The sequence below is a fragment of the Pteropus medius genome, unplaced genomic scaffold (assembly GCF_902729225.1).
Source record: "Pteropus medius unplaced genomic scaffold, Ma_sr-lr_union100, whole genome shotgun sequence".
Taxonomy (NCBI): Eukaryota; Metazoa; Chordata; class Mammalia; order Chiroptera; family Pteropodidae; genus Pteropus; species Pteropus medius.
The window spans coordinates 26,845,783-26,872,981 of NW_024354875.1; the positions used below are offsets into that span (position 1 = coordinate 26,845,783).

General features: G+C 34.7%; 1 protein-coding gene across 12 annotated transcripts in view; it reads right to left on the bottom strand.

Moving 5' to 3' along the window:
- Window positions 1-24,788: 24,788 nt before the first annotated feature.
- The window catches only part of COBLL1 (cordon-bleu WH2 repeat protein like 1), a 138,777-nt gene continuing 136,366 nt past the window's right edge, over window positions 24,789-27,199 (bottom strand). For all 12 annotated transcript variants that reach the window (XM_039855915.1, XM_039855914.1, XM_039855913.1 and 9 more), the window contains one exon: window positions 24,789-26,043. In XM_039855915.1, coding sequence (XP_039711849.1) covers window positions 25,957-26,043 — 87 coding nt within the window. In that variant the 3' untranslated portion in view covers window positions 24,789-25,956. The remainder of the gene's footprint in view (window positions 26,044-27,199) is intronic.

Consider the following 27,199-nt stretch of genomic DNA (forward strand, 5'->3'; position numbering starts at 1 on the left):
CTCCAGTGTGAGTCTAGGTGCTGCTCAGCAAGGAGCACCTAACCCACTGAGGATAAACCTGGATGTGGCTTGGGTGGGGCTGCGAGTTGGGGGAGGCCGGTTTCAGGGAATCTTCTGGGCAGAGCGACCTCTGTGATCCAGTCTGATGATCTCAGGGCAATGGCGGTGCTGTGTCCGTGCACTAGGAAGGAGGCAGGCTCAACAGGGAACAATGGACATAGCCAGCACTTCTGTACAGTGCAAGTTTTACCTTGGCCCTCACACTGACAATATCTCCCTGTAAGTCCCTCATGTCCCCTGTGCGCAGCTGAATTGGCACTGGTGCTCAGAGCGAGCAGGTCCATCACTGTGAAAATCTGCTCGTGGACGCAGCCCCTTTAAGAGGCTTCTGCCGCTGCTGCAGCCTCTGTCTCACTAGGCTGCTCCAGACCGGGTCACCCCGCGTCCTCGCCCCATCCTACCTTCTGCCATTGCAGAGTGCTTTCTTGGATTTCTCCCTAGTTGTATGGCTTGTTCATCAAGATCCCAGGTGATTTTTCCTTGCTGCTACTCTTGGTTTCCATCACAACTTTGATTTGGTCGCCTGAGAGATGAATAGAGCCTCTATCATCTATGCTATTTTGGTTGCCCGCACAGGATTTTTTTTTTTTTTTTTTAACCTACATCTACTTCCTAGTAAATGTAGGGGTCAGCAAAATACAGCCATAGGCTCACAAGCTTAGGAATGCTTTCCACATTTTTAAATGGTTGGAAAAATCAAAAGAATAATAATATTTTGTGACACATAAAAATTTAGTGAAATTCAAAATTCGGTGTCCAAGAAGTTTTATTGTAACATTGCCACACTATTTGTTTTTGTTGTTCATGGCTGCTTATGTGCCAGAAGAACAGAGCTGACTAGTTGCAACTGATACTGTGGGGCCAGGAAAGCCTGAAATATTTAATATCTGACCCTTTCCTGAAAAGTTTGCCAACACCCAACTTGGTGACTAAAATAAATTTCATCTTATTTAACAAAGGCTTTCAACCAACAATTTTGTGAGTATTCATTCCCAAAGCAATGGATGACTATAAAATGACGTAACATGGAAGTGAAGACAATAATGCATTTCCTATATAGATTGTCATGTCGCTTAATTACCAGTCTATACAAAAATAGTGGCAGTTGAACAATCTAAAAAACTTATCTAAAGTATTTTATCACTTTTTTATTGATTCCTATATACTTCTCCGGAAAGTTCTTTGTAAGAGACACTATTAAGTTGCTTTGGACATACAATGGCAAATAAAAATCCTCAGAAATCCTAAAAGGAACACAGAATAGTAATAAATGAATAAAGGGGTTTACATAAGATTAGTGACATTTTTACAGCATATAACAATGTCCCCTCACCAATAAATAGGACATTATTTCTTAAACAAATTTACATGTTAAATTGAACTTGACCTTGTATGTAAGGCCACGAAAATAGTTCCTTCAGCAAATCTATTGTATTTACATACAATAGATTTATCCTCAGTGGGTTAGGTGCTCCTTGCTGAGCAGGTCATCAATGCACTCTATAACTTCATTTAACATTTTTGAAAAATACAAATCTTTTGTTTTTGTTTACATATTCATAAAACTTGGAAACTAAGTGTATACATCATAGATAAACACATGTATGAAAAGGTAACACAAGGCATGCTGTGTCTATATTAACCAACAGATTTTATTAAAGTTTATGAAGAATATCTTTTGTTAAACTGAATTTTAGACACTAATAAAATAAATTAATAAAATTATATAAGAATAAAAAAGATTTAAAAACTAATATTCCAAGGAGTTGTGTGTTCTATCATTTATGTGTTTAATGTACTTATTTCATGTGTGTGTGTGTGTGTGTGTGTGTGTGTGGTTAAGCACATGGGCTGTGGTAGGAAAGGACCTGAGTTCAAACCTCAGCTGTCTCTAACTAGCAGGATGTACTTAGACAGCACAATTAACTCTTTTTTTGGTGCCTCAGTTTCTCTCTCCAGAAAATAGATGCAATAATGTACCCATATCATAAAGTTAACTGACATAAAATTAATCCACTGTTGTGATCATTTTATGACAGGCCCTGTGTAAAGAATTTTAACACAGGAACAGTTACTATTTTAATTTCTCTCTCCATCAGCTCATTAAGCATATCATTACTGATCTCTCCAGTTGTGATTTTCTTTTCTTTTTTTTTATAATCTCCGTGCACTATGAGAAAACTGAATTATTTCAAGCAACACTCTGTTATTTATGAAAACTACCCATCATCTGTCTGTATAAATCGTCAGCTAACAAGTAGTCTTTAGTTCTGTCTCTATGATAAAATACAACAAACATTGACTGCCATGATATATGGATTTAGTGCAGCTGGTCAAAAAGCAACCCGTGAACGCATATTCCTGCTGTGTGAAGATCCCTGTAACCATGGAGTCAGTCCCACAGCAAGATTATGGGAGACAGCCTGACTGTAAGCTCCCCCGAATGAGGTCCTTTTCTGATCTGGTGTTGGCATGGGGAGACTGGAGCACGCCCAGTGGTCATATCCAGGACCTCACTGGGAATTTTCCTTTAACACAAGCATGACTCAGGTGGGGTAAGTAAAATCAAAAGTCCTTAAGTATAAGAATTACACATTGTCAGATGAGCGAACATTTCTGAATGCCTTTTCCAATTGTCTGAATTCTCTGTCATAACCCTGTTTGGAAATTTGGATCCATTCTACAGTAAACTGCACAGCAAACTGAAAATTTTGGCAAATTATTTTTTTGTCCAAAAAGCAAACATACTTCTCTAAATTCATAAGGCATTGCTCCATTTGAAAGTTCTACCCGTTCACATAGTAGGACTGTGGAGCCACTGTGAGTCAAATCTCTGAAGACATAGTGTTGGTTCGATATTGGCTGCAAAAAGATGGATCCAGGAGAATTCCCTCTAAGCTTGAGAAACTCCCTAGTAGATACACTGTGAAAAGAGAAGCCAGACAACTCTGGAGTGCCATCATCTTTTCCCCTAAAGAAAATGTATGATCTTTCCCAAAGGGGAGAGAAGAGATTCATTCTGTGTTGTCTTAAAAAAGGTTGGGTCGTCCTCAGATGTGACATCTAGGCCACTGAAGTAATGACTCAGATGAGGTAAATTAAATGGTAAGTCCCACATTTTCTCATAGAGAACCTTGGAATAAAGTCTCTCATGAAAATTTCTGTACCAAGAACCCATGCTTTTGTAGAAGGGTAGTTCCTGAGTTCCTGTTCTCCAGGCTATAGGCTATCTCTAGACAATCAAGCTGTGTTGGAGTTCAGAAAATAAAATGAGACTGCCAAAAAAATTCCCAAATTTCTGCACACACAATGGAAATTAGATGCATTAAATTTAACCAACTTTGTTCAATAATCTTTCATTATATGTTTATATACAAACAGAAAGCAATCTGTTGCAACTTAAAAAAAAAAAACTAGCCAACTTGGTTCAGTAAAAAATTTCTTTAATATTTTAAAACTGGTACAGTGAGTAGTGCCAAGTCCTAGGTATACAGCTCCACCATGTGGATGAGCTTCTGCAAATAATAATGATGATAATTTTTTAAAAGAAGATATAATGAAAGAGATCAGAGGTCAAACCCTCAGTTTATATATGAGGAAAGAGAACAAGAGAGATCAAATGATTTACCCTGTCACACTACCACACCAAGGCTAGAATTTGGAGGGTGGAGGTGAGGGTCTCTTTTTATTAAGGTAGTTGCTTGAATCAAATCTTACTGTTAATTCGCCCATTCATTTATTTTAATTATGAAATAATAAGATTAAGCATGTTCAACAAGTATTTATTTTTGTCTGCTCATAACCTAAGCCCCTTTCTATTTGGTAGGAATTCAGCTGTGTAAATGTGGTGAGGCGGAGTCCCACTTCCTTCTGGGGAACCAGAAGGAGCATTTATCCTACTCAGAGAGCTAAGATAGAGACATGTTACTTTAGTTTGGCCTACAGGAAGCTCTATGCAGGAATGATGGATCTGTAGGAAGTGACAGAATAGGGATAATTAAGAGTTCTACTGGAGGCAACTGTTAAGGCAAGTCACAGTGGTGGTAGGTCTTCATGCTAGCGACAGCAAGGATCCAGTGGTGGCACTGCTAGTAACAATGTCCTATCGGGCTAATCCTGAGATCTGAATTTAGCTACATTCTGTGTTTCCCAGTCTCTAATTCAGTCTATTTTCTGAGATTGGTTCTTTAGTCCTCCTATGGAGTATCTGAGCTAACCCATATTCTTCCAGTGTAGTCCTTTTCTGCTTAGTAGAACTAGAGTCAGTTTCTGTTTTGCAACTAAGACCCTGATATAAACAGAAACTGTTACCAGTGGTGAGTCGTAGCACAGAATCTCATTGAAATTGGTGGAATTTGGGGCTTGTATCTGGTTTAGTTGAGGATGAAAGAATTGCAAATCCTTTATTCATTTCAGGGTTATTTATTTCAGGGTTAGAATTTAGATCTGCCTGATTCTAGTATGCAAACATGAAATAGCTAATTATATTATTTCCTGTGGCCACCTGGAATGAAATCCCACTATCCCATGGCCATCATGTTATGTGGTCATGCTCCAGTCAACAGTCCTAGTCATTGAGTCAGCCCAGTCGAGGTACCAGATATGTGAGTAAATAAGCCTTCAGTTCATGCTCATGGAGTCATCCCCAAGTTTCAAGATTTCTTAGCTGAGGCAGCAGACATCATAGAACAGAGAAAAGCCACCCTCACTGTGTCCCACCTCAATTTTTTTTACCTACAGAGTCCATGCTCATAATAGAATGATTGTTTTAAGCTGCTAAATAATGGGTTCTTTTTTTTTTTTTTTTTTTATGCAGCAGAGATAACTGAACAGGAACCTACACCAATTTAGTGGCTATTGGACTAGTTTGTGGCCAGGCAATTGGAAAGAGCAGGATTGGAGGACTTAAGAGGATGTTTGGGGAAAGGTCATGTTGAAGGGATATGGCCTCTCAAAATGAGCCCAAAATGTAAGTATATTTCTCGGAAAGCGATATGTTTACCACAAAGACTTTAGTATGGATAAGGTGACTCAGTTAGTAGATACAGTCAATCTCCTTTTTCAGCAATACCAGTGGATTCATGAACCAAATGTTCATCATGGAGGGAATGAAAATTATCTATGGTTTCAACATCATGGAGTTCTCATCAATGGCCATGTGGCTACAGCTTTGAGGAGTGTTCCATTTTTTATTATGAGTAACTGATCATGAGCTCCTGAAAGGCATTATACCAAGAGGAACCGAAGAACTATTTGGTGTCAATTTGTCTATGCATGACACCTATCATCTTTTGGGGGATGGAGAATGGGCAGCAATGATTTTTCCTTATTGCCATAGACATTTATTCTGGATTTGTTTTGCTTTCTCTAGTCATTTTTCTTTGTCATTACACTATCTATAGATTAATTGGTTGCCTTACACAAGGTCATGGTATCCCACACAAAATAACTTCAGTTTCAAGGAACTCATTTTCTAAAGAAACAGCAAAGCAATAGGCTAATGTTCAAGGAATTCACTGGTATTATTGCATACCCAATTACTTAGAATGAACTAGTCCTTAAAGATTCAGATGAACTTAACCAAAGGTCAACAACCTGGGATTTGAGGTTCTATCTTTCAGGATATGGTTTATACTCAGAACAAATGACCACCACATGGAGTCATTTTTCCCCTTGGCCAGAACATGCAAGTTCTGGAATCTTAGGGTTGAAAACTGGGGCAGAGGTTCTCAAAATTATACTCACTGACTCATTTGCCAATTGTTTGCTTTCTACTTTTTTTTTTTTTTTAACTTTGAATTCTGATAGAATAGTACCATGAGAATTGGCATTCCACCTAAGGTTGCACCTAATCAGTTTAGGTTTTTTGTGCCCTATGTATGTAGACAAACACAAAAAGGAAAAGAGAAAAGATTGTTACTATTTTGACTGTGTTACTGTTTGTTTGTTCCCAGTAAGGAAATGTAGGGTTACTTGTGGGTAGGAAGAAAATGTCAGTATACTGCAACCTGATTTAAGCACATCCGCCAGAAGCTCAGACTCCTTACCAATTGGGTACAGAATCATGACCCACTGAGGTAAAGCTGAAGACAGAAGAAAGTGTAATGGAGGGAGGGAGTCACAAAATCCAGGTAAGGCCTCAGCTGAAAAGCAAAGCCAGTACACCCATATTCCCTTTTTGCTGTATCATGTTGCTTTGTTGTTGTTGTTATTTATATGTTTGTTTGCAATCAAGAATTCTGACAGTTTCCTAATTTGTTGTTGACTCATTTTTCTGGAAAATGGTACAAAAGCAGTAGTCCAATTAGAGTTTATAACTATTGGAATAATATACATTTACATTTATTTTAATTAAATTACATTATTTAAAGCAATTATAGTTCTAGAAAGTATTATATTTCAAGTAAATGGGCATATAAAAATATTCAAAGCTGAGTTTATTTGATTTAAACATTTCATCAGGCATTGATTTAAGCCTTAGAGAAGTTCTCGTTCCTGGATTTTATAGCTGTAAAGACTACGTGGAAAGTTACTGATTTTTAGGAGTATTTTTAAAATTAAAAATATTTATTTCTCATAAACTCTTTCCTGTACTAACCATAAGCATGAAATTTCAACTAGTCTCCACCATGAAATTAAACTCCTTTCTTACAAATGCTTGATAATAATTTAATTGAACGTAGAAATAGAGCACTACAACTTTAGTATATTAAATTAAGTAGCTTATTATTGTGGAAAAGAGTGTCAAATTTTAATTCTAAGTATTTTTCATTATTAGAGAGACTGTAGCTCACCATGATATGTAATATGTTAACACAATATATAAATATTCTGAGTTTTAAAAAATGCTAACCAGCTATGGGATAAAAATAAGCATATAATAAATGTTATAATATTTAAATGTTAGAATTATTTGCTATAGGATAGAAAAATAAATTCCAGAAGGATACAAGTTTTAGATCATACAAAGAAAATAATGTAATTATCTGAGTTATTAGAGTCTTTCAAAATAAATTGGTAGTTATGTAAGAATATTATTTCAGTGTTTACAAAGTAATTTATCACAGAAAAATGTTCAAGATCCCCAAATGATTTACCACAGACATTTAAAGCATATCCAAACATTTCCACATAAATTAAACATGATGTAATTGAGTGCTACATTAAGCAATGTACCACTGTTGATTCATGTGGAAATCACAGAAGTTTCCCTTTCATTGTGTATTAATGTAGGAAACATAGGTATTTTCTTGTGGATCATGTTGTAAATCAACTTCAATGTCAAATTATGCAGACTCATATACTTTTCAGAATTTAATTTATGAATAGGTACTATTAGAATTACTTCAAGAAAAAACATATATTTAAATAGGCCAGTTTCTCATTAGTAGCTCTTTGTGTTTATCAACGTATGACTTATTGTCTGTTAAAAGGTGAGGCTTTTTTATGGTTATTCATTTTTCTATTTTAGCATAAACTCAAGGCAATGGCTATTACAGAATTCTGGTCTTTTTTGGTTTCTGAATAATCACACAAATTATTTAGCCCTTATTTATTTATTTATATACAGATATGCACCAACAACAATTTAGGGCAGTTTTTTCTTAAAGGAAAAAATAAGAATGGAAAAGTAAATGGAGCCAGGAGTGAGATTAAAAACTAAAAAACATACACTTGCTAGTGATGAACTGAAAATTTGGCTCCAAGCTCTCTAGCAGCCAGATATTCCTTAAATAGCTTGGGGCTGTCTTCACACAGAAGCCAAAAACCAGTCTGAATGACCTTGAGGCTACTCAGTCTTACTTAGTACAGTATAAGAAGATTCCAAGTAGACAGGACTTTACACGATAGATTTGTTACTGAGAAATTGCACATGAAATTGTATTAAAAATGTACTAATAGAGAGATCATAAATGCTTTGTTTGAAAGAAAACCTATAAATGATGTGTAATGTGAAACTAATACACTTATTTCTGTTATATATTTAGAATTTTTAATACTGGATTTTCTGAAGAGTCAGTATATAATATTATGGGACCATCCTTTCATCTCACGTTAGCAGAAATATTCAATGTATGCACTGACGTTTTCAGGGAATGGTTTTGGTCTATATGTAAATACCTCTAACTCCTGTTTTGTTGTGTTGTGTTTATTATATTTCATCGCCTTTGTTCAATTTTCTGAGGGCATAGGGCAATCAACACATTTAAATTTCTTTATGTAATACACATATTTTTAGAAACATAAATATACATATCTATAGCTATATTCAAAGATAATCCATACATTCACCAATTAATATCTGCCACGGTAAATTCTAAATATTGAGCCACGCATCACTTAATCTTAAAAAAACATTTTTTGCTTTTAATAAAATGTGTAATCTTTTATGATTCTTGAAATAAGAACAATGAAATTTATCAGAGACTTTACACTTAAAAGGGGTATATAGATGGGGCATCAGTTTCTCATTTTGCAGGTGAAGAGTACAGGATAAAGGCTTGCTTTCTGTTGTATCCTAGAGCTCCACATTGAGCCTAACACATAGTAGGTTCTCAGTGAAGATAGTTAAATGAAGGCTAAGTATTTGCATATTATTTTACGATGACACTACTCAAGTGTTCACCTATTAGTTAAGTTAGGCCTCAGAAGTGCACTTACATGTCACCTATAAAAACAGAGAAATCAGCCCATGGCTGATTACATTCCCATTTGGAGAAGCATAATTTTCTGTACTAATGTCTGCTATTTTCAAATGCTAAAAGACATAAGTTAAAGAATAAAGTCAAATTAGAGTCCTTGTCCGTAAGCAAGACTTCATGACAAAATGAAAAGCCCAATTTATACTTATATTTATTAAATTGAAAAGTGCTCTAGGGCAATGATCCACTTGAAAAGAATGTTTCAACCTAAATAACTCAGAAAATAAATCACTAGCAACTCAGAAAATAAATCACTGCGGGTGTAATCACCGCAGACAGTAGATACCTAGCTAGTTTACTCCAACACATGGAAAAACAATAGAAATACTAGTCAGCTATAAGACACACTATAAAAACTAAGTGACAAAAACTATTTTAATAATAGATGAAAAAGAACAGTTAATTTCCTCACAAGACATCTATTTATACTGAATAAATGTAAAGATTTAAAGCATTCCCTGTTTGCAACAGAGAATTTGAATCAATGACAGGAATAATTAGAAGATGTTCTTAGTGACACAAAGCTGTTATCATTTAGTTCTAAGAAATTATTTAACCATATAAAGTGCTATTTAAGAACTAGAATCGAGTTAACTTTTTTTTATGTCCACTACTGAAAATGAAAATAGAGCCGGTCAGCCAGGTTATCTTTAAGTGACACAAAACAGGGTAAGAGTAAAAGTACACTAGGAAATCAAATATGACAAATAAAAATTAAAGATAGTAATCTCAAGATGGAAGGTAAAGAAAAAATAGTAAATAGGCACTAAGAAGGGACCCTTAAAACTATGTTGATGGTAAGGGAAAACAATCTAAGAGGAAGGAGGAAAGGAGCGATATCTATGTCTGCTGTAGTTTTCAGAAAAAAAAAAAAGTGAAGAAAGGAAGAGAGGAAGGAAGGGGGACAGAAGGGAGGGAGGGAGCAAGGGAGGAAGAAAAGAAAGAACAGCTATAATCTAATTTTCTAAGTGAAATCTTACCGCAAATTGAAGACCCTACTCCAAAAGTTCATTCGAACTCTTTTCTCACTGCTGTGGCTATTTCACATGTAATCCCTGAACACACCAGCTCCCCCTGAATGCAAATGGCAAGGAGTTTAGTTCCTGATGTGTTTGTTGGTTGGTTTCAGTCACTGTGGGGTGAGAAGAGAAATACTTACCTGCTCTTCTAATGATAAAGAAAATTCTTCATCCATTATTTTATTTAATTCTTTTGCATATCTCAAGCAGCAATTAAGGAAATTAAAGAAGAAAAGTTATGTAGACCTTATTCCTATTTTAACGCCAATGCTTCCATTATTCAATGTTACCTTCCAGTTTATTCACATCATATGGTATAATTAAGCATACAGATTATTTAGTGCTCTGCTTTGTAACTTTTTGTTTTTCTATGTTATTATATAGTTCATGTTTATAATTATTAGAGGGAACAAAATATTCCATGGATGTTTACTTATCTATTTGTCTATTGTTGAACAATCAGTTTGCTCCTTAGGTTTTATTTATAATTACCACTATATTTAAATTCTCTCTACATTTATGGGTTTTTTTTTTCTTTTTAATTATTGCCTTAGGATAAATTCCCAGGAATAAGAGGAACTGTGCCAAATTGTATGAACATTTATAATACACTTTGTAAGTGTTGCCAAATTGTTTTCTAAAAGGAATGTACTAATTTACACTTTCATGAGCAATATCTGAACATATCAGTTTTACCCAAAAGTTGAGAGTAATTTTGCTTTATTATCTACGCCATACTTTGGGATGATTTTTCTTTTTATTTTTCCTCACTATCCAAAAGGGATGAGTAGATAAATTTGGAGAGCATGGGACTTCTAACTTAGTTTGGAATGACTGAGGAATCTTGTTGTTTTCATTCAATAACCATTGTTGCATGCTCCCAATAAAATATTACACAGGAATAAATAAGGATAAACACAAATGCTACATAGTGAGATAAAAAACACATTCTGGAATTCAATTCAAAGGAAAAGGAAGACTTAAAGGGTTTGGCTTGTCCACTTATGTTTCCAAACCCACACCATCTGAGAGACAACTGTGTATACTCAGCCTTATTTTATGCCAAAGAATTTCTTGCAACACAGTCTGTTTCCAAGGGTAATACAAATCTATTTTTCCAAGAACACTGCTTGCTGTCTAACCATTTCTAGCCACCTACAAAGTTCAGAAGAAGTGGATCGAATGTGAGGCCTTGTAACTTTGCTGGACGGGCATAATGGGCCAACTGGGAACATTGCAAAACATTCTATGTAAAAGAATAGGCCATCCATCTAATTTTTTTCTTAGTATTTATCTATCTGGTTCCTTTCTAATTAATTGCAAATCATGTGCTTTGCAGAACATTTGACTTAAACTGTAATATTTACAAAAATACCTGCTCAATATTAAACTCTTTCGTATCTCTTTATAAAAATGGACTCTGGAACTAGATTGATTGTATCTAAATGCCAGTTTTGCCACTTAGCTGTGAGAATTTGTTACTTAACCTGACTTTGACTCAGTTTACCATCTGTAAAATGAGGATATAAATGATACCACCTGACTCAGGACTATTGTGAGGATTAAATGAGTTATGATGTCATAGTGTCTGGAACCACATAGCAAAGCATTTAGTAAATTGTCTATTAAGTTCTTGTTGTTACGTGAGAAATTTTTCTGTACTGCACAGACTCCAAAAGCCAAAGTCACAATAGCTTGCTAGTGACTTTTCTTTCCTCTCCGTGAATTGTCATTTTTTCATTTAAAATATAATATATAGCAAAGATAATAATAACAGGTGACATAATTGAAAGCTTACTATGTACCATACACAATATCGAGAGCTTTATAGGCACTATGGCTCTAATCATCACAATAACTCTATGAAGTTGATACCAGTTTTCAGAAGCAGTGAAAGATGCTTAGAAAACTAAGTAACCTGCCCAAAACCAACTAGTAAGTGGCTTGAACTTGAACTCAAATTTGAAAGCAGCCTTGCTTATCAGAACATGTGCAGAAAAAGAGAAAAAATATACCCAAATATTGTCACTAGTTGGTTCTGGATCATAAAATTAGGATTGAGTGATGTTTTGAAATGTCTCCACATTTATCTCTATTTTTTGTAATATGAACATATTCCATCGATAAGAAGTTATCTAAATCTGTTCCTAATCATGGAGACATTAGCATTTCTACTTCAAAATGAATAATAGTCACTCTTATTGCTCACTTCTGTGAACTAAAAGGTAGTCTGTCTTTGAATCGGTCTTTTTATCCTTTGCACAAAGCAGTTCTCTTACAGATTTCTAAAAATGTATATAGCGTTTTGGAATCTGAATTCCATCTACTTGTTCTTAGCACAAATGTAACATGCACAGGCTTTTTAAAACTCAAGTTAAGATCCAGCACCAGGTTTAACTTGGCATCAGAAGATCTCCTTCCCCTTACTCTTTAGGCCCCTAAGGGACACATGCCCCCCTACACCCACAAGAGTTTGCATGGAGATCGGCAACAGAGAAAAGAGGTCAAATGGGTGCAGAAGCACAGCCTTGTGACACTCTCAGAGGAGGCAGGTTTGTCTTACACTCAACCACTTCTCAGAACTGATAAGGCATGGAGAAGAGGAAAGAAAGGCAATGTATGACATTAGATTCATAGTCAACTAATATTTATTCTAGTGCCTAGTAGACCCTTCATGTTTTTACCAGTATCATCCCATTTTCTCTTTCAAGACCTGTGTGAGATAGGTATTAGTCCTACATTACAGGTGAGGACAATAAAGCTCAGTGCTCAAGCAGCTTACTCGAGACCATGTAGTTGATAATTAGTAGTAGACAAGGGATTTGAACCTTGGTTTCCAAATCACCTACTCTTTTCCCTGTATAATGCTGCCAATACATTCATTATTTCGAATGCCCAGAAGTAAAAGAGAAGCAATAATTTATTTTTAGAAGTATTATATGTAAGAAAGTATCCATAAATTTGAATACTGTAACAAAAAAGATTTAGGAAATAAAGCAGTATGGGCCTATGTGCAGACAAATTCTGGACTTTCTTTGCTTTTTTATGTAAGGATCTAGTCTCTGATTACATGTTTCAGATCAAGGCAGTATTCGCTAAACCCATGGTCCTTTTTGCTATGAAGGGCAAAGCAAAACTTCGTTTAGTGACTCATGATAAATAGATCTTATTTATAAAAACAAATAATTGAACCCATACATAATATTTTCGTAACGGTCCACAGATTTGCTAATTATTCTCTCTGAGTTCTCTGGGAAGGTGATGATAATCAGTTCAGTGACCCATCTCTAAGACTCTCATCGTCTTTGACATTTGTTGATTTATTATTCTATATATCTGTCGACATGGAAATTAAACAGAAAAGAGTGTGGACTTACGTGGCTTTCAGAACTTTATGAGGATAAGGACATTCAGACAATGGAATATGTTACCGAAGCATGCTATAATTTTTTTTTTTTTTTTCCCCTAAGAGGCTGAGCTGTCATTTGCCTGGAATGGTTCAGGACAGTTCTGCCTGGAGGCAGGACTATGGACTCATTAACCTCCTAGCCCTGCAACTCTGTCAATCTCAATTCTCTCCATGGTTTCAATCACATACAGCTAGCTGCCTCTAGTTTCATTGTGGTTGGTAGAGTGAGGCTGTGTGCTCTTGCAATTTTCCTATTGCAGAGGGAGAAAGGATCTTCAGTATGTGTACAAGGCAGTGTGCATGGTCGATCTTTCCTTATCAAAAGGCTCAGCATAAAATATATTGATAGATGAGCACACTGGTATATAGAAAAATGCCATGTGCCAAAAATAGATGATTCTTATTATTTCTCTTTGCATATAGATGAATACACAGCTGTGGCGCTCTCAGGAGGCCCAGGAGTCAACTTGGTCCAAGGGAATGACTGTGCTATTTTTGCACTTTCCCTCACATTATTTCTCAAGGCTTGAGGGAATTTAAATGTGACTTACTTGGCAATGACAAGTCTCTGTCCCCTCGGTGCCTCCCGAATGAGATCATTTACACAAGTCACTTTGCCATAGCTCATTCTATTTCTTCATAGACAAACAGTATCACTTAGATGGAATCTAGATTTCCAGAAAGGATGGTTCCCCCTCCCCCTCAAAAATGGCTACTTTAAACCATGTTAATATTAAATTCACAGTAGTGGTGTGATGATTCATTAAAATAGAAGTTTTTTTGGAGAGACAAGGATCATTTAATATAAGTTTGTAAGGCTAATGAAGAAACTGAGGCTCTGAGAAATTAAGTGACTTGGAGAAGATCTCCTGGTAAATTGGTGGCCTCACCAGCACTAGAACACAGCTCTCTGAAAACCACACTGCCTCACTCAGACCCTATGCACTCAAATGAAACTGGTTTTAGCAAAAGCAATAAAATCTCTCCTCACTTAATTATTACTGTAATTTTACCATGAGATAGAATTTTGGAACAAGCAAATGTATTTATTAGTATACATATCTATTATTTCTACTGATTAGAGAATTTTATTATTTATAAAACAGTGAAATTTGTGTTTCTTTGTGGCAATCTATTAAAAGGTAGACAAGTAATAATGAAGTCAAGTTTAAAATATACAATAAATATAAACACTGAGAAAGTGACCATTCAGAATTATTCTCTTCTTTAGAAGGAATAATAAAAGGCCTTGGGGAGAGGTAGGAAATTGATTAGAAGCCATAGCACTTTACAGAGTGGGCGCTTAATGTTTTTAAAACCAATAAATGAATTCATTTATAGGAATTTCTAAATGTGTAAGCCACTTTTACAAGTACTATGAAAGAGTTCTATGCCTTCTAATATATTTATGTGTATCTATGGCAGATTATGTTTAAATGGAAGTGAAGATAACTTTGAGCAAATTTAATGTGAATGACAAAAGTTTCCTTGATGTCTCTTTAGAAAGTGAGGGAATTCTGCAATAGTTTTATCAAAATTGAAGCCTGGCCATTGTCATATTATTATACTATCAATACTATTGACTGCCTCTACTATCTTACAACATTTGTAGGGAAGTGGATCAATATGCCTAATGAGAGAGTAGAAGAAACAGTCAAATGATCTATTTCTCACTTAGTCGAGCTAAAAAAAAAAAGTAATTTACTAAATTGCTCATTCGTTCTTTTATCAGATACTTATATTGTATGCCTTATACAACAGACAATATAGAAGAATGAAGACTCTGAAGTCAGAGTACCTGGGTTTATATTCTGGCTTTCTATTTACTAGTTACTAAATATTTATATTTATTAGATATGTGATCTTGGGTAATTTGTGCCTCAGTTTACTCATTTGTAAGATGGAGGTAATAACACCTATTGTTATAGATTCAGTGACTTAACAATGAGGCATTTAGAAGATCATATGGTAAGGGCAAATTAATGTTAGCTGTTATTATTATGTATTATGGACTACCGATGGAGAATAAACAAGATAAATATGGTTCTGTCCTCATGGAGAATAAAGGTTATTAGAGGGGGAATAGTCATTAAACAAATAATTGGATAAATAACTTTTAAACTACAATTATGTTAAGTGCTAAGGAAGATACAGTGTGAATACCATAGCCTGAATGTAATATGTCTCTAAATGTTCACGTGTCATTTTCTTCTGTTGCAACCAAGTGAAACCATGCTTCATTTTGCTATTCCACACCCTGGTGACTGAGTATCAAAATCATTGGTATTTCTAGGGTAAATCATACCCTTCCAAGCGAGTAGCAAGTGGAATTTCACATCAGAAACATCGTGGTGGGAAGACGTCCTTGGAATACTTTATTTTTCATTTTTCTTATTCCTTTATGGCCACTTAAGTTTTCAAGTAAGCAATCCTAATTTTGTTTTGCTGCATTCCTTAAAGCAGAAATCTCTGTGATGCTCCAGAGACCTTTGTACTGATAAAGACAAGTATTATGAGAAGAAATGAAAAGACCAACTGCCAATGTTTGTTGAAGAGGAACTCAGTTGTTCCTCACATTATGCGACAGATGGCATTGACAGCCTGATGGCTAAGGAGGAGGAAACATACATTTCCATTTACACAGCCACTGTTATCTTACTTCACAGCATCACGTCATAATTACATATTCATTTCTTTTCTTCTGATCTCACTTCTCAGCCTTCTAGAAGTTAGTGGAATTGGATAATCTGCAAAAATATCAACTGGATATCCATAAACACACTTGTCATTTTGGCCCCCATTCTGATATCAAAGATGTTTGAGGCAGATTTTAAATTCATATTTAAATGAATGTCAGCTTGTTCTACAAACAGTTCCTCTAAACGAGAATTTAAAAAAGAAAAGAAAGCTGTCAAAGAATCTTCAACTAGTCAAGTTTATTTTCTGACTTTTTTTCCTTAAAAAAATAAAATGATTTTCACATTAGGATTCTCAAAATCAAGACTGGACAAAGAGTAAACCAAAAGTCCCAGGGTTACCAAAAATTATTTACTTTATCTCTGGCACTTGTATTAAATGTCTTATTTTTCGATGAAGTGTTTGAGGTCTCTTCTAACATCCAGGAGTAATCAAAATATTTTATTGCTTTTCTTTCTTCTTGCAGTAGTATAGATATTCTTTATGATAAGTGAATAGGAAACGTTGGACTCATCTTTTAAATTGGAAGACACATAAAATAAGTACAAGCTGCCTGCTATGAGGGAAGATGCAGTCCAGGACTGCCATAGTTATATAGTGAAGTGTTAAAGCATTTCCACAGTGTGGTACTTGAGTGCACTAAAAATAGGCAACCCTGAACTACACTGCAGTTGAAGGACAAGATAAAAATAGAAAATAAACTTGAAAAATAATTATATAAATAGAGTACTGAGACTAACAACTCAACCCACAGAATTAAATTCACTAATAAAATTTTTTATTTTTATCAAATGCAGAAAACAGAGTACCAATTAAATATTTCAGAGAAATGTTGGCTATAGAAGTATATTCTAAATTTAAGATTAATTGACATTAGGCAGTGACTATTTATACTACAATTTGGAATTGGGCTTCTTTAACCTTTTTAGCTGAGAGGTCCCTTTATATCTGCTATAAAGAACAAAAAAAAAACAAAAATATAAAAAGAACCAACACCAAACGGATAATTCTTCTCAGCTACACAGATATAACTGATCTAGAAGAAGTAGCTAAAAACCCAATCGTGATTTGGATTATCACAGTTTTACTCTTGTATTCAATTCCCAGTAAATAATAAGGACTAGGAAGAGCCTCAAAATATTATTTAGCATAAATTTCGCCACTATAGGGATGGCATCAAATGGTTTGAAATTCTTCATATCACCTTAAAAAAACTATCTAAAATGATCATTTTAAAAATTGTTATTGACTCTTGGCTTCGTATTTCACTTCTCTCTTGCTTTTGCATTTTGTATTTCCACCAAGATACTATCAGTTCTTAGCCCTGTTTCTCTTTCCTTCCAAGTCTCTTCCAGGGCCACTTAGCCTCTAAGACCAGAACTCCATCAGCTCACATTTGGATTTGGCAAGGCATTTTTCTGCCTTTTTCACTTCCAGTGGAAAAGATTAATTTATTTACAATTATGTTACCTTTCTGCTCAAAAGGCTCAGATTACTTAGAATTTAAATTCTTAACCTGGAATTTCAGAACTTCTAAACTTGATTTTTATTTTTAGCAGCAATCAATTATACATTTATCTTTATTTAACCAATATATTAATTAATTTCAACCCCTGAATCCACCATCTAATTCATAACATAGAATAATAAAATATTACTAATAATTTTCTCATGAGCTCCTTACCTACCCTACTCCTATGTTTCTTCCTCATTCTCAGAGGTCACCACTTTCCTAAACTTGGTGTTCATCATGCTTCACTTTTTAAAAGTTTTGGCATATAAATGTGTATATAAATAATAGCTCTCTAATTTTATAAAAAGGCTATTTTGTCTTCCATGGCTTGCATCAATTTTTTTTTTTTCCTTAAGATTTGGTTACTAAAATTCATCTATATTGTTGCATGTGGTTATAATTAATTTTCAGTTTTGTATAATATTATGTTGGACAAATACATCAGAATCGGGTTTTGGGTTGTTTCTTTCCTTCCCCCTCGCCCCCCTATTACTAAAGTGTGCAAAGTGTATTGCAAACATTCTTGAACATGCCTCATGGAAAGCATTCCTGCTTTGGTTTCTCTTGGATATGTGCCTAAGAGTGAAATTGTTGAGTTTTAGGTTGTACCAGTAAGAGTCCTGGCAGGAACAAGATCAAATTGTGTAACTGAGGAAAGTTTAATAAAGGAACAATTACAGGACAGTGAAGCATGCTAAGACTAGCAAGGGCGGGGAGCCATAACCATCCCTATCCCTGAAGAGAAAGGTGCAATTACTGGAACCTGATGGGGGCAGCTGCAGCAATAGGAGCACATTACCCAACAGAGTTGATTCAGTAGAACTCAATCAACAGCATGACAAGAGAGGAAGCTGATCTCACTAAAATCTCTGACCTCCATCAACTGTTCTCTCCTATGTTTTTCCAGGGTCTCTCATTGGCTGAGCCCAACCAGAACCAACATACCAGGGAGACCATTGATAAAGCCTTTAAAGGTAAGCTTCCAAGAACTCAGAGGAGGGTAGAGAAGGTTGGAGACTGGATCTAGAGAGGGAAAAGGTTATATGCAAATGTTAAATATTATATAATTCCATTCTGTTTTCCAAAGTATTTGTACCAATTTCTACTATACAGAAGTGTATAAGAGATTCTGTTGAGCCATATTCTTTCCAAAACCTAGTATTATTAAATTTCTGAATTTTTTCAGTAGATTCAAATGGTATATCTTCTTGTGGTCTTGATTTGCATTCCCTTGATTACCGATGAAGCTGAGCTTTTCTTCATGCTTATTAGCTAGAAATATTAACTTGCCTATAAAATTCCCATTCGTGTGTTGGGAACTTAACAAGTTTATTCTAAAATTTATATAGAAGGCTATAGTAGAAGACAGTATGATATTGGTAAAGGAATAAACATCTTAACCGATGGAACAAAAAAAGAGACCTCAAACAGACTTATTAATTTCGGAAACTTCAAAAATGGTAGAGATGATACGTAAAGTATCTGGGGAAAGGCATGGCTTATATTGTAAACTCCTTGAGAGCAGGGGCCACACTCTTCTAAAGCACCTAGCACAGTTCTGTGAGATGCCCAGTTAATATTTACTAGCAATGTGTCACAACGCCTTGTAGAAATTAACATCTATCCTTCATGTTTCAAAATGGCAGGATAACTGGTGTCAAAAATGTTGGTCACTTCATTATGATTTTTCCCAAGATCTAGCAATTGAGATCAGGTTACAAAGGCTAGGGATTTGCCCTATAAGAAGAGATACTCAATGCAAAACAAACAAAGAAACAAAGAAACAAAACCCAAAGAACCAAAAACAGACAAACAAAAAAACAAAAACAAAAACTTTTTGAAGATTGATTGTTGAAGTACAAAGTTAAGACTGGAAAATGGCAGCAGAGTATAGTGGAAAAAATGAAGGCCATGAAATTAAATATCCTTCTTCAATTCAACCTCAGCACCATCACTGGTGAGTTCCTTAGCTGCTCTGAGTCTCATGTGTAAAATGGGATGATAAAACCTACCCAAAGGTTACCTAGCAGAGTAAATGGTGCATAGGTTGTACTGAACAAATTTAATTTTCCTTACTTATCCCTCTTACAAATATTTCTGTGTTCAATCAGGTCTGGGAGTATATTATTTTTAGTTAAGACTGAATCATAAAACTGTTCAATAAACTTTGCTAATAGCAAGTTTCTTTTGCAGGTTGATACTTGTATCACATCATTTCTCCTGACTTGCCTAAAATTCTTAATTGGTGGAAGGGAAACAAATAGCCACAAATTAAGTCTCTCCCTGTCTACATGCCTATAGTGCAACTGGTTGCTATAACTGGAGTGTTTCAATAATTTATTCTTAACATTATTATGAATAATTTCAAACATATAGAAAAGTTAAAAACCATGTGTAATTATAACCCACATACTTATTTAATTTAACAATTGCTGAGGTTAATAAGGCCATTAGCATGATTTCAAAAGTATATTATTTCCCAATGACTTGTAGATAACTAAAACCCACCAACAGAAGTCATCCAAATGGTTCTTCACTGTGAATTCTTCAATGGACCTTTCCCCATTCATTACATGAGGTTTTTTTCTGATGATGGACTATCAGAGACCAAAGCTCAAGCTCTCTTTTCTGTAATGCCACTTCTCGGTTTCTTAGCTGGGCCTGGGCTTGCTCTCTTTTTTTCCGCACATGGCAAATGCTTCTTCTTGCTTCCATTTACTCCTTCCAGATTTTCAGTGAAATAGTAGAGCTGCCAGATTTAGGGTGGGGTGGGGGAGGGAACCACACAAAAAAATGTTCAGTTAAATTTGAATTTCATATAAGTGATTAATTTTTTAGTATAAATATGCTCAAATATTGCATGGGACATACTTATACTAAAAAGTAATGTATTGTTTATCTGAAATTCAAATTTAAGTAGGCATCCTGCATTTTATCTGGCAATGCTATAAAATAGACAAGTCCAAAGAGCTTCTAAGGGGGCCGTAGACCTCTTTGATATCTGAGCTCTCATGCTCTCAGGTCTGGAAACAATATGAGAGAAGATAAAGAAAGTGAGAGAAACTATTCCTACACCACAAATATTAAGGAATTAAGTTAGAATTGTTTTGAGCTGGTTAGAAGCTAGACAGAGTGTCTGTGGTGTACTTGTGTTGGATTTAACAAATAGTCTGTGGGACTCTGGGAGAAATAGGGTACGTAAATCCAGATTGAATGAATTTGTTATTAGGGCGGAGTCACATGTGAATAAGAGTTATATCGTGTCTATTGCCAAACTAACGCTGTATAACAATCAACCATGAAACCTCGGCGGCATAGCTAGAGGGCAGCATTTATTGGTTACACATTGGTGTCAGCTAGGGGTGGTTATGTGGGCCTGCTTTTCATGGCTGGACTTGCTCAAGTCTGAGGGTCTGTCGAATGCTCTAGACTGGCCTCAGTTGGGAGCTCTGCTCTATGCATCTCTAATCTTCTAAAGACTATTCATTCATCTAGCCCAGAGATGTTTTTCTCACAGCAACATTTCAGGTACAGGGAGAGCGAGCAAACATGCAAACATTTGAGGCCTAGTCTAAGAACTGGCACAGAATCATTTTTACCTCATTCTATTAGTCACGAAACCTGCTTCTGCGGGTGGAGAAATGGGCTCTCTTTAGTGAAAGACGAGCAAAGTGTCATGGCCAGAGGTATGAATGCAGGTGAAGGTAAGAATTGGGGCCATCACTATAATCTAGCACAAGGAGTGCGCAGGAATAAAAGAATAAATTGGGAACTAAAGAAGTTGCTTGTTTTGAAAACTAAATTTGTTTGGAATTGTAGCACTTTTTCTTTTCCGAGATGAGTAATTTGCAAGACTTCCAAATGAATTTCTCCAGTTTGTGAAGCAGAAATGCCAACAGTTCTACACAAATTACCAGAATGTTTCACAATTCCTCTCGAAATACCTGTCAGAAAAGTTCTTTTGAGGAAGCACATGGTGGCATTTTTTCTTGCCATAAACAAAATATATCTATCCATATGAAGCGTCTGAGGTGTTAAGGGTGAAAACGTGAAGGAAAGTTGTAACATTTAAAAGAAAAGGAAGACCAACTGAAGATCCAGAATAAGTAGGTTACTATTTTGGTGTCCCTTGTCATGGAGCACCATTTTCTCCATCATTTGCAAAGTTTGGCCATTGGAAAGAGCAGACTGGAAATCACATTTGGGCTTCTGCCAGTTATCTTGTCGTGTGACCTTTGTAAAGAAGCAATCTCTTTGTGTACTTTTTTGTTCTATATGTGGATCAAATAACAAAAATTCTGTATAAACTCTAAAGTACCCAATAAATATGAGCTATCTGTACATCAAAAATAATCCCAGAGGGAAAAAAAAAAACTCGCTGTCCATGGAATCTTCATTGTGACCTCTCATTGCAAGTCACCTTTTAAGTCATTTATCAAAGGCAATAAAGTGTAAAAACGATGAGTTTGATTCTTAGCCTTTTTTGTATATGTCTCTACTGGTAGTGGATAGAAAATGAACTGGCATTAGACAAAAAATTGTTATCAATTGAGACTTTCAGTTTCGAATACAGTTTTGAATGTAGTTGACCTGTGAGCTTGAACTGCATGAGTCCGCTTATACCGACTTTTTTTCAATACATACAAACAGCGCTACAAATGTATTTTCTCTTCCTCGTGGTTTTCATAACATTTTCTCTTACTTTTTAAAGACTATAGTATATAACACATATAACACGCAAACCGTGTGTTAATCGACTATTTATGTAATCAGTAAGGCTTCTGGTCAACAGTAGTTAAGTTTTGGGAGAGTCAAAAGATACAGGCAGATTTTTGACTGTGTTGGGGAGCAGTATCCCTGACCCTGCGCTGTTCAAAGGTCGACTTTACAGGCAACTTTAGGTCTCAGGAAAAAGACCAGTCTCATTCAAGGGCTCAGATCCAGTGGCAGAGTATGGATTCTGTTGTCATCCCTGGTGGCCAAGGCCAAATCTGGCCTTAAAATGAGGGAGAGGGTCACTCTTCAGAATGATGGAGAGTATATTAGATAAATAATACTTCTTCACTAATAGTATTAAAAATAGCTTTTAAAAATGAATTGTTTACCAAACTCTTAAAATTCATTTACTCCTTACAACCACTCCTATAAGGTAGATGTATTGTTAATTCAATTTTTCAAAGGTGAAATGAGGCACAGAGAAAATAAGTAATTTGCCCAAGATCCAATGATCTGTAAATAGCAGATCTGTGATTTGAACCCAGGTGTCTTGACTCTAGCCTGAACTGTATACAACAAGAAACAATAGTAGAATGGGAAACTGAAATATGATAGGGTAGATCTGTGTGTGCAAAAAAAAAAAAGCCTTTTCTAGAACATGCTGGTGTGAAAGGCAACTTGCTAAATAGTATTAGTGTGACTTTAATGCTAAAAACAACGGTAACAACAAAGCTCTACAAAAAAACCCCACAAAAGCTCAAACAAATCTATAAATATGTATTGAATATAAATACAAATATTAACATTGATAAGTTACCTCTGGAGAGGGGAGTGAGATGCTGGAGACAGAAAAGAGGGTATTTCATTTTATACCCTATAATTTATAAAGAATCTAGATAATTTAAAAATATTATTAAAATAAACTGATGGGGGGAGGGAGGAAGAGCAAACTGCCTGGACATCAAAAATTAAATATGACAATTAAAAGTTGGTTTTAGATCATTCCTGTATCTTACTTTTGCTGTTACTTGAGGATATGGCTGGTGAAAACCACTTGTCTCAAATTTTCTTCCTGTTAGAAAGGGTAGCACGTGTTTTTCTCTTGAAACAGCGTGAATAAGGCAACTTTTTCAGAATGTATGAGTATTAATAGTTTACGTATATATCTCCCTAAGTCCCTTGTAATCTTTTAAAAATAATTCAATTATGAACTATTTTAAATATGCTAAAATCTGGAGTAAAGCAAATATTTGTTTTCAAATAGCAGTTTATAAAATAAAATACTACAAACACAGTTGATGCGTCCTATAAATCTCCCGAATCCAATCCTCATTTCTTGGTTCCCACCAGTAAACCTGTGTATTTTACTTTTTCTATACGTACAGCCATAATATATGGTATCATTTCACATATTTTATACTTTATATTACTGTTATCATAAAACATGTATTGTACAGCAACTTGTTTTATTTTTGAGATGTATCTATGTTGGCACTCATAACTCATTCATTCATTTTAACCATTGTACAGAATTTTATCATATGAATGTACCACCAATGTCGGTGCTGGTTAGGTCTCCTTTCTGCTGTTATACACAAGACTGCCAAGAACAGTTTTGTATATGTCTCCTTATGCATATGCATAAGTACTTGTTTAAGGTAATATGGTAAGAGATCTTTATTTTACTAGATACTACAAATTTGATAGCTGTGCCAGTGTGCTTCCCACCAACAAGTTCCCACTGCTTCATTGTCGTCGACAGCACTTGTTGCTTTCAAACTCACATTTTTGCTACTCTGATGGGTGTAATGTGGTACCCTTGTTTTTAACTTGTGTTTCCTTGATTATTAGTGAAGAGTATTTTTTCTATAAGTTTGTTGGCCTTTCAGATTATCTCTTGTAAGAAATACTTTTGTTTTTTCGGTGTATGCTTATTTCCATTGGGCAATCTTTTCACGAGTTTTAAGAATTTCTACATTTTTATATATTATCCCTTCTATACATTAAAACATCTTGGGGCTTATTTTTTCACTTTTATAGTAATTAATGTACATATACATTTTAAATTTTCATTTATTTAAATTTATCATATCTTTTATGACAGTGCCTTTGTGTTTTATCTAAGTAATTTTTTCATGCTGAGTTCTAAAAATGTTGAATATATTCATCTAAGTTTTTAAATATTACTTTAAAAAGTTGTCTTTAATCCAACTCAAATATATTTGTTTATGGTTTGAGGTAGTGATCCAAATTTATTATTTTCTAAGTGGAAAATCAATTACATAAACACAATTTTTCAAGAAGTCACTCCTTTCCCTACTAGTTTATAATGACACAACTTAGGTTTCCATATTTGAGGGTCTCTCTAAGTCTGATTCAAAGAAATAGCAGCAATATTTAACACTTAACATGCACTTGCCACGTATCAGGAACTTTGCTAAGCATCTTACATGATGAGATCATGCATTTTGCAGTTATAATACCTGAGTTTACATGTTCACTAGAGAACCTTGATAAATGGTAGGTATTACTATTACTAGTTTATTTACTGGCTAATAGAGAGGTGTTCATCAGGTGAAGTGCACAAATAAGCTGGCTGCTTTGTGCACACAAACTGCATTAAAAAAAAATCCCAAATACATAAGTTGCTTTTATTAAATGGGGGGGTGGGGGAGGAATCAACACATTTTCCAGAGGCAGATTTCTCAGTAGGTTTAGTGAAAACCAACTTAACATCAGCATGTTTGACAAAGCTTTTAGAATAAGTGAGCAATCAAATTCTTAAAGTAGGAATAGAACATCAACAAGCTCCAGACCCCAGAAGAGTTATAAGCCAACAAATTAGGCATTGTTTTGCTTAACATTTTTAGCTTTAATGTAAATATATATTATTATTTAGACTATTGGCATCTGTACTACATAATGACTTTATCATTTTACTTTAATTAAAACCAGGATTTCTGGAATTTCCAAGTAGTCTTTAAAGCTTTCCAATATGGACATAAACTAACCCCTATTCCTCTCTACATATCAAATGTGAAATAACTGTCACAATATATCAACATTTTCACAGGGAGATTTTTAAGGCTCTGGCACATAAAATGTATGATATCTATGCAGCAGTAATGCCACAATTATGTACAGAAAATATTTAGAATTCTGTGCAATTTAAATTCTAAAGATTAAAAAAACAAGTGTTCCACGATAATAAAATATTAAAATACCATGTGCTTGCCATAAATTTGACACTGATTTTGTAATTACACAAAGAACGCACAAGATAAGACTTGTACACTAAATGATTCATCATTGAAATTAACAGTTGAACCGAATATACTTATTTGACATCATTAGTTTTCTAAACCATACTTTCAGCACAAAACTGGCTTTACTATAACATAAATATCTGCAATTAAACTGTGACATTGAGGCAGCCAATGTCAGATCTAGGCTTGCCTAGTTATTCATGTATTGTACAAATATTAGTCTATGACTCTTAATTTATCCTTTTGTCGAAGTCACCATTGCAGAGAATGTGTTAATAAGTGGAATCAACAAAATGTGACGATTTCTCATTTGAAAAAAATGAAAATCATTAACACCTTGGCTTAAAGTTCTAAAGCAGCATATTTAGCTCTTAAGGCAAGAAAGGTAAAAAATGTTATAAATTATAAATTCCGGTAATTCTTCTTTTGGCATTATAAGCCACAGCACAAATTCTTAGACTTTAATAGATAATATATTAGGGTACATCTGAATATACATTTGCCAACATTCTCCAGTAACATGAAGTTGTTCTGTGAAGTGGACGAGGTGAAGTGGAGTATGGTAGGGCGATATTTAATGGCTGTCCTGGGCATCAAGGGACATGGAATGGCTGAGTCTTGACCTTCCATTCACAGCTATTGTATTTGATGGAACAGTAACCTAAGAGAAAGAAACACACTTTGCACCCATCAATTTAAACTGGGACAGCTATCTAATTTTCAATTTTCAACAATTACCACATTTTAACTTCTGCTTAATTGTAAATGCTAACATTTAGTATTTATTATGCAATAAATTACAAATAATCAAGAAAAAATGTTCACTGTACCATGAAATTAAAATGAGAAAGTTGTTATTTCCACAACAAATAAGTTAAATAATCTATTAACACATCTTAGTCTTTACAAAATTGCCAAATCAACTCAAAGGACAAGAGCACAAACAGACTGCAGGCCAAGCTGTTAAAGAGCATTTTTAACTAGATTAATTCTGGCTTCTTGAAAGTGCCTTGGAGAATGTAGAAAAATAAAGTGAATTCCACAAAGCAGTAAATTTAATGATTTTTGTAGTGATGGTGTATATTAACTTGAAGTTCCCCTCATAGGCATCTCTTATTTATAAGGAAAAAATAAACAAAAAACAGCTTTGGTTTTTAAAATACTGCCATATGAAGGGCTGAATATGTCAAATCTATGACTGTTATGCCAAAAAGGAGGTTAAATTTTGTTTTTTATTATTATTTTCTAGTAATTAAACCCCTAAGTTCCAAAATTTTATGGCAAAGTCTCCTATATATAAAGTGTAAGTGACTAAGAAACACTATAACAAGAATTTCCTAAATAGCTTGAAATCCCCACATTACTTAGAAAAATGTAAAAAGAAAAATTATCTGGGTTTAGTGAATAGGTATAATATGTTGAAATACATAAAATATGACAATATTTTAAGAAAAAGTTTCTCTCTAGATTATAATTTGTCTAGTTTAGATTCATAACCAAACATTATCATCTAGCTAGAACTGAAGTACAGATTCTGCCTAGCAACAGAGTAAGTTAGTGAAAAGGAAAACAAAGTTGGCAAATTTAGTTTGGATTTGTTTTCCTTGTGCTTCATTTCTCGCCTTTTACTAAGTGAAGATTGGTCACCTAATGTAGTTAATGTTCTTGACTGCCTTATAAATCCAGTAATGGAGTGAAGTGTTTTACAATATCAACCTGAAATAAAACAGCTATGAAGAAAAATTGCCACTAGAGGAAGAAGACCTCATCTGTACCCTGCTTAGTATTCATGTGGGATTTCTTTGCATGTGGGATTT